Source organism: Poecilia formosa, unplaced genomic scaffold (assembly GCF_000485575.1).
Source record: "Poecilia formosa unplaced genomic scaffold, Poecilia_formosa-5.1.2 Scaffold17, whole genome shotgun sequence".
In the NCBI taxonomy this organism is placed as follows: domain Eukaryota; kingdom Metazoa; phylum Chordata; class Actinopteri; order Cyprinodontiformes; family Poeciliidae; genus Poecilia; species Poecilia formosa.
In genome coordinates, this window is record NW_006799956.1 from 3,320,026 (window position 1) to 3,329,043 (window position 9,018).

The 9,018-nt window shown below is 38.5% G+C and overlaps 1 protein-coding gene across 3 annotated transcripts in view; it reads right to left on the reverse strand.

Annotated features, from left to right (window-relative positions):
* The window catches only part of hmg20a (high mobility group 20A), a 16,845-nt gene extending 9,845 nt beyond the window's left edge, over positions 1-7,000 (reverse strand). Inside the window, exons 1-4 of one of the 3 annotated variants that reach the window (XM_007546788.2) lie at positions 6,709-6,998; positions 3,143-3,210; positions 2,780-2,989; positions 771-903 (exon numbers count right to left, since the gene is read on the reverse strand). In XM_007546788.2, coding sequence (XP_007546850.1) covers positions 771-903; positions 2,780-2,989; positions 3,143-3,208 — 409 coding nt within the window. In that variant the 5' untranslated portion in view covers positions 3,209-3,210; positions 6,709-6,998. Of the gene's footprint in view, positions 1-770; positions 904-2,779; positions 3,066-3,142; positions 3,211-6,708 lie in introns of all 3 variants that reach the window. The other 2 variants (XM_016668824.1, XM_016668825.1) reach the window with 2 other exon arrangements.
* Positions 7,001-9,018: the final 2,018 nt, after the last annotated feature.

Genomic DNA, 9,018 nt, shown 5'->3' on the forward strand with positions numbered 1-9,018 from the left:
TCAATAATTATTGACTTAAAACTATATTAACTTAAAATTATTGTTTTTAAAAATTAAAAAAAAAATTACTTACTGATTTCATGTGAAGCATCTCTGACAATCATTGGAGGGTTGAAACCGTGCTATATGCAAGTCTGATGTCATTTCATTTCATAAAACACAATTATTTATCTTGCCAGAAAGTTACTTTTGCCTTATTTCAAGTGTACTAAAATATTTGCATCGGAAACTAGAAGAAAAATATTTTTGGTAAGATTTTTGTTTTTCCAGTGTTGGGTTGTTACAAACACCTGCTCAACATTTCATGTCTCTAGCACCTTCAGAAATATGTTTACTATGAGAAATTGTGATGTGTTGAATACTTATTTTAATTAAAAAAAGGAGAACTCTTTTAAAATTTCCCTGACTTTCTTTCAACCACACAGGCGTCTGCAAAAGTTGCCCATACAGACTGAACTTAATGCAACCCAAAGCTCCAGCTGATCGCTTGGTGATTGGATGTTTCGGTGAAAGGAATCGGAAAGGTCACGCAAAAAAGAGAAACCACCCATTCCTGACTGCTTCCTCCTCCACTTACCCTCATTACACATTCAACTTCCTGTGAGTCATCCTGTCTGGAAAGGACTCCTCAGTCAACAATGACTGGTTTATCCAAACATCTTCAGACACAGGAAGCGTCTCACTAAAACACTTTTCTAACACGAAGTTCCTTCTTCCTCCCCGCCTCCCAAAAAAAGGGAAAGGCGGCTGGCCGCCTGACCGTGTCTCACCTCCCCGGTGCCTCTTGCCCTTCTGCTTCTCCTGGACCTTCCTGGTGAAATGCTTGTAGGCCTCGGTCTTCTGGTACTTCTCCAGCTCTCGCATGTAGCGCTCCTTATCTCGCTCCGCTTCGTCCAAATATCGCTGCGGAGGGAAGGCGGCACACGTTCAAAAGTCCATGCATCTGTTTCAAAAATACTAGTTTTCTTTATTAGTGGAAAATAGATTAATTAAAAGAAGGGAAGAAAAAAAAGGGAAGAAAAAAGAACAGCCAGAGATTTTTCTGACAAAAAGTCACCAAACCAAAATAGGTTGGAGATTCAGTAGAATTAAAGGCCGACCTCTGACCTTCCACTCATCAGCAAGATTATTGAAAAAGATGTTTCAATAGTTAAATAGTTTCTTAACAACAAAACTATTTAACTATTGATCACTTTGCCCTTGTCAAAGTGACCAATGACATCCATAAAAAAACAGACTGTGGGAGAACCACAGTGCTGGTTCTGTTGGACATTTTACTGAATCGAGTTGGGTCGGACTCTCCAGCTCAGTACTCAACTGGTTCGACTCTTACATAAAGAACAGGGACTTCCTAGTTTCAGTAGTCAATTTCTTATTAGAAGTCACATGACATGTGGGGTACCCCAAGGTTCAATCCGAGGACCCCTCTTATTCAATATTTATATGCTCCCACTGGCTCAGGTTATAACAGGAAATAGGATTAGTTACCATAACTATGCGGATGATACACAGCTCTACATCACGATGTCACCAGGTGACTCTGAACCCATCCAATCACCGAACAGATGCTTAGAACAGAAAAATGTGTGGATGTGCCAAAACTTTCTCCAGCTGAACAGAAACAAAACTGAAGTTATTATCTTTCAACTTAAAGAGGAATGATATAGAGTTATAGATCTAGAGTCAATGCACAGCTTCAGTTATTACAACTGAAAACCAGCGATCAGCCCGAAACCTGGGAGTAGTGATGGACTCTGACCTGAACCTTCAGAGCCACATTAAGACAGTCACAAAGTCGGCCTTCTATCACCTGAAGAACATCTACAGGATTAGAGGACTAATGTCTCAGCGCGATCTAGAGAAACTCATCCATGCGTTTATCTTTAGTCACGTTGACTACTGCAGCAGTGTCTTCACAGGTTTGCCTAAAAATATTAATCAGTTCCGATCCACAAGGCTGCTGCTCTCGTTCTCACTAAAACCAGGAAGACAGACAACACCAGTTTTAAAGTCCCTACACTGTTGCTCAGAGAATAGACTTTAAAATACTGTAAGTTTATAAATCACTGAACAGTTTAGCACCACAATACATTAAAGATCTGTTATTGCTGTACCAACCATCTAGACCACTCAGATCTTCTGGTTCTGCTCTGCATCCCCAGAACCAGAACCAAATGAGAAGCAGCAGCATTCAGTTTCTATGCACCACAAATCTGGAACAAACTTCCAGAAAACTGCAAAGACTGCTTTTAGAGTTGCTTTGGACAAGCAGCCAGTGGAACATTGATCAACATGTTCGATGTGTGTTTACTTGATGATTTTGATGATGAGATTTGACAAAACAATGTTTATTGCTTGTTTCATATTTGGTTACTGTGTTATGTTTTTGTTGTGTGAAGCACTTTTAACTCCACTGTTGATGAAACTCGCTTCATAAATAAACTTGACTTGAAAAGATAAAGGGCTATCATCAGTTAGGGTTACTGTCACTGTCCTGTACACATTCTGTGCAGGTATTCCATAAAGAAAAAAAAGGTCGATGTTTTAGGGTCTAAAGAGCGACAAGTTTTAGACACAAATTTAACATTTAGTAGTTTGGCTTAGAACAAGAGTTTTCCACGATCTTTTGTGCCTGCTGGTTAATTCTGATGCCGTCCTGTTTTGAGCGCTGCTGCCGCTGCAGCGACGGGAAGCCAACACAAACAGCGCCTTCCAGACATTTCTCTTCACGGTTGCGCGCCCAAGAGCCGAGCGCCGTCTGGAAACTTCTCATCCTGACCTGCTTCTCCTCCGGGGGCAGCTTGCTCCACTCATTGCCCAGCATCCTGGTGATCTCTGGGAAGGGCACGTCCGGACGCTCCGCCCGCAGCTGCTCCCGCCTGTCGTTCATGAAGCGAACGTAGCCCGTCAGGGGAGCTTTGGGTGCGTTGCTGTCCTTCATTGGCTTCTTCCTCTTCCTCCCTTTGGTCCAGCTGCCACGTCGAGGTTTCTGCAGGAACAGCACAAGTTGAGATACGACAGGGGGAAGGCGGCAGGTAGCAGCTTTCGTGGGAGTTTCCTGCCCTCCGTAGAAAAAGTAGAAAGAGAGGAAAAAAAGAAAAAAAGTGAAAAATGTGTCATTTGATATTTGTTAGCCTCTTACCTCATCTCCATTTCTCTGGCTGTTGTTGTCAGTGTTGCCTGCAGGAGAGCCCGTCTGCTCATCCATCACTTTCAATGAACACAAGGGAGAAAAAACAAACAAACAAAAAAAAAAAAACAGGAAATCTGAAACTTAATATCGGTAAATTTAATATGCATTTACATAAGATCCAAAAAGGTCAGTGATTAACTAAGGTAGGGTTTTATCAGAAGCAGCCAGATGGGACACCCTCTGCCAGCTAAAAGTGGGTCGAGCTTTTTTCTTTTTTTTTCTTTTTCCTCAAACACATTGGAAGCAGTGAACAGCAATGCCAGGAAATAGACTGCTCCTTTTTGCAGCTGGATCTACTTTCCATCCAAACTCCTCCCAGCCTGGGCTCCAAGCTCTCCTCCTGGCTGGCCATGTTTCCTCTAATAGAAATGTCTTGCCGCTATCAATCATTAATGAGAAAGTGACGGGGAAAGAAAACGGTGTTCGCTGAAAATGCTGGAGAAGTTGTATTTCAACGGGGCGGAGGGATTGTACCGCCTGAAACGTTAACATGCTAACTTTTCATTCGTACGGCGACCAGAATTAGAATTTATGTGTGTGTAACCAGGTGGAAAACGTCATTGTGACATTTAGACATAAATAGTGTGAACTGACAAGCTGAACTAACCAAAACTGGTTCAATTCTTCAGTGAGACTTTTTAAGCATTTTTGTTTTTAGCTCATCAATGGCGGTTCTAGACTATTTTGACCAGAGTGGCTAAGTTAGGATCAGCATTTTTTTTAAAATACCAGTAGTTATATTGTTGGATCAACCTTCCACATCACTCAGGTCTTCTGGTTCTGGTCTACTTTGCATTCCCAGAAGCAGAACCAAAGATGGAGATTCAGTTGTTATGCTCCATTTGATAAAACATAATGTTTATTGCTTGTTTCATAAATGGTAGCTGCAGGGTTTCCCACGGTGTATTATAAACCTGGTGGGCTACCAGCCTTTACTTGTGCCCCTACCAAGCTTAGCATTGTTTATTTATTTATTTATTTTTAATTATTGCCTTTTTTAAAAGACTTTATAGTTGGTGTTTAGGTATTAATTTTCCAGTATTCCAATTACCTATAACTACCAAGTGATATTTTCAAGTTTCCTATCAACTTTAAACATTTTTTAACTCAAAACCATGGCGGTGGGCTGGATGACTGCCCTAGCACCGAGCTTAGCAAGTTTTTCTGGGGGAAACCCTGAGCAGCTTTATTATGTTTTTATGGCATAAAGTACTTTGAACTGCTTTGCTACAAATAAACTTGTCTTGACAGTTGCTCAGTACAAAAGAATGGAAAACAAAAAAGGCCAATATTTCATGATTTAATATATCAAAACTGAGATCCAATCTCAATACGGCTGAAGCTAAAAGTGCACCACCTTAATTTTTGAATTCACAGTTAAAGTAAAACTGTGAAGGCAGGAATTAACTGGTGTTTCTGTACCACCGCATATTGTAAAACAATTAATTAAATAATATGTCTTCAGAATGGGGGCGAAAACTGGAATCGGTACCAGATTTACAGGGGGACTGGCCCCTGTTGGCCCCTGTCTAGGACCGCCCATGCAGTTCTTACAGATCGGGCTGAAAGACACCAGAGCTTAGCTGTACAGAAACATATTAAAGCCAAATAGGAACGCATAAAACATGAGCACCCCTAATGAGAATGAACTCTCCAGACGTCACTTAATAAATGTGCAGCACTGCCCTCTGCTGGGATTCAACCTATATATATTCATTCAAAGATTACAAGCTTGATGATATTTAAGGACTGGAGCAAAGCAGGATTTATCATCACACCATTTACCCAAATAAAAGATTTAAGATTCAAAGTAAATATCTCTGTCATTTTAGAAATTGACTGACCAACCCCTTGGGTTGTCTCTACAGTAATCAATGAGGTTTCAGTAACAAAAAATAAGCTTAGAAATCACCAACTAATGCATTTAGAAACATGCATTTAAATCAGTGATCAATTCTGTTAAATGATTATCATTATATGTGCGAGCAGAGAAACTAATGTAGCCTAGCCTTTATTAAAGAAAAAAGAAACTGAGGACCATTTCAAGACAGCTACCGAATGTCTAAATATTAAGTGTCATATTAAAGCTGTTATTAAATATAAAGAGAAAATGTGTTGACTTTTAATACAAAACAAATAGAACATAATCAAATTAATAATATCCATTCATATAACATTTCCTACTTTCAAATATTTGAGCGCAAACCCCCCCCAAAAGACACTGCAAAATATTTAAAATTTGATTTTAAAACATTATATACGCATGCATGCTTGTAATACTTCTCTTGTTCAAACAGTATGAGTTATCACATATTGTAAAATGCCCATATGCAAGAAAAAGTATTGCTAACTGAATCAATGAGAAAGTAATAAAGCACACAAGGTCAATAAAACTTAAATTTTGTTACAACTTGGCTCCCACTTAATAGTATAATTAATAATTAAATAATAATTATTTGTGTGTCATAGTGGTATAGCAATGCTTTCAATTAAAAAAATAGATGAATAAAGAAATAAAATTACGTAGCAGAGAATACCTCTATTACTAGAGAGAAAGGTTAAGTACGACGATGCAGAGTAGTTTGTTACATACCGTCAGGTTTTACTATGTAAAAAGACGCATTACACATTATTGATGTATTCCACATTTAAATAAAAAACATAAATGAATGAATGAATGAATGAATGAATGAATTTATATGCAGAAAACTGAACGGGGTTAAGATAAATTTTTAAGTAATGCTTCGTTTTAAATGGTCAGCTTAACTTAAATAGATGGTCAACTATCTTAACGTTACATCAACCGGAACCTTATTTCTAGATTCCTTTAGTATTGCTTACACGTTTAAGTAAAAAAAAAATGTTGCTAATAAATATCTGTGAATATCTTATTAAACCACCATCTGTCTAAATACATATTGTGAACATTAAAAAATATATATTTTTAGACATACATCTTAGAAACATTTCGCCTGTACAGAGAGAATAATTTACTTGTTTAACTTTGGGTTCGCTTCTGAAAGCTATCACTAACATTAACGTAATACAATATTAGCAATATGTGTTCAGAGGCACCTTTACCAGCCCCAGTTTGCATGCTCACGACTAACAATACCCGGGACTGTGGGACAAACAATTCAATTATAGAACCAACAGCAGTTAGTGGCTAGCATCACCTGTAGTCCATAATGCTAATGTTCTAACAGCTAGCTATCACCACGTTTAACAGCTTTAATGACGAAAGCATGCATTTTTATTTAGCAGTATTATATATGCCGACAACGACTTTCGCGAGGTACCAATCATTCACTTTGATTTAACATTAGCAAGACTAAGAATAAACCCAACTGCTGAGCTGGCAGCTAACTGTGCACCTAGCTAACATTAGCGCTCAGTTAGCAACGAACACACGAGAGGAGGAATTATCTCTTTTATTTTCTCCTAATAGCGTTGTTAATCATACCGAATGACATTATTTTCATACATACAGTGATATCCAAGCATTAAAGACTGACCTTAGTGAAAGTGATTCGTTGCTGTAGAAGGCAAATTTCCCAACCAAAACAATACAACAGCTACGCCATAGAAACCCAGTAGATAGAACAACTATACATTCATGTCCAATGCATCCAGCTAAACCTATCTGTTAGAGGAAATACTTAGCAACTTTATTACCTCAGTTTAAACTACAACAGATAAGACATGTATATTAGTGAAGCAACATAAAACAACGAGAGTCTTATAAACAGTATAATTTGCTAAAGGCAGATACACATTTCTATATATTCTAGTTCTTTGGCTGGTCTTTGGGTTTCCTTTTTCATCGTGGACGTATTGCCAAGACCTCCGTCCAGCTTCCTTCCTCTGCTGCCCTCTGGTGTCCATTGCCTTTCATTGCGTTTATTTACATATTGCCACGTTACAACCGCAAACTGTAATGCGTACTGTGATTTTGTGAAAATGATAAATGTTTGACACATGGAGACGTCGGAAATACTAACCCATTCTTTTCAAAACAGCCTGAGCTCAGCCATGGAGCAATATTTAAAAGTCTCTATGTGAATAGATATCTCATAATGAGATGTTCAAACCTTGAATTATCATTTTAGAATCTGCTCTAAACGCCTCCACAACTTTGTGCCCGACACGTCTTGGTGCATTCTTTGGTCTTCATAATGCTGTTTGCTCAATAACCTGTAAGAGGTTTGTGGTTGTAATGTGACAAAATGCAGAAAAATAACAAATTATCCAGACAGACAGTCAACACGTATCTCAAACGTTGTCTGGGATTAAGTGTCAGGGAAAGACTAACACTTATTTGAAACGAACACACTGCAAATCAACAGTCAGGGGGGGAATAAGTTAGCACCCGCATCATAATTGAATCTTTGATTGCAATCTCATACCAATTATCCCGCGCTAATCCAGCAAAGTTGCCAGGCTCATTACACACAGGTTGGCCACATCAAGCTGCCTCTTGGAGATTAGCTAATGAAGTCACAGACCAAAGAGAAGCACGTTGCTTTAACAGATAGAAGAAGATCCAATCAGCGGCTGGGGAAATTAAATATCTAATTCCACAAATAACCACTCCTGTTGAAGTATTCCTGAAGTTCTAGTCAGATGTTTACATACAGACGGGATGATGGTAGAGACGGTGGTAGGAGATTTTCTGGAATAAACCTTTTATTTTTCCCAGTGAGAACTGTGACTACAACACACATCTTCAATAGAATTAAAAAAAGAAACAAGAGTTGGATGGATGCAGAGCAGCACACTAACAAAATATGCCCCATTGGATGTAAACATTTGAATAATGATACCAAACTCACTCAAAAACAGGTTTTAGAACGGTTTTTAGATTGGATGAGGCAGGCTAATGCAAAGCTACTAGATGGGCTTAAAAGCTTCAACTATGCCAAGAAACCAGCTAATAGAAAACAATTCTAGAAGCATAAGTTACCGCTTTTTAGTGAACATTTAACCAAAAGATATATTTTAGCCTATATGTCCAGTTTTAACCTTATTAGGAGAAAAATTTACAATAAACATTACAATTTATTATCTCACCAAAGTGACAAAAACAGCTTAAACGCAGCACCAAATGCCCAAAACGAATGTAAAGATGAACAATGTCTTGAGAAGTCGTCTTTGGCTTTTCTGCAGCTCGTCTTTGTTTTGTTTAGATCTTTTACTGAGCTGTGTTTTTGTTTTTGTTTTTTTGTTTTTTTCAACTGAAGTGAAAACCAATTAAATCTATGGTACCCACCTTTTCTTCTGAACACAGAAGAAAAGGTATCTGCTTGAAATACGGCATTTGTCTGCTAGCAGAAATTTTATTTTCTAGCACTTTTTTCCTTTTTTTTTTTGCAACAGTCATTAAATAATAAGAAGCGTCGCTGCAGCGTGGAGCCGTGTTAGTCACTAATTGGGTGACTTGGAGCCGAGCCGTGATGCAGACCAACTGTTCAGCTCCCAGCTGCCTCTGTTTAGGGTTTTTTTTACTTTCATTTTCCCCCTTTTTTTTCTTTTTTTAAATAAAGACTCAATAATCCATAGTTGTTGAAACAACCCCCCCTAACACACAAACTAATAGCCACCTGCTCCTGCTGGAGAAGCTGCTGGCAAATAATAAGTCTTAAAGCTGCAAAGTGGCAAAACGCTGACACACACTTCCTCACCCATCAGGACGCCGAGTGGTGAGGCGTAAAGTTACAGTAGATTAGTCCAATTAGGAAAGCAGTCTAAAAATATATCAAACACCACATCAAATACCAATAAGAATTGAAGTACAGCTTGCATTGCTGGCCTGAATTTGAACTTTA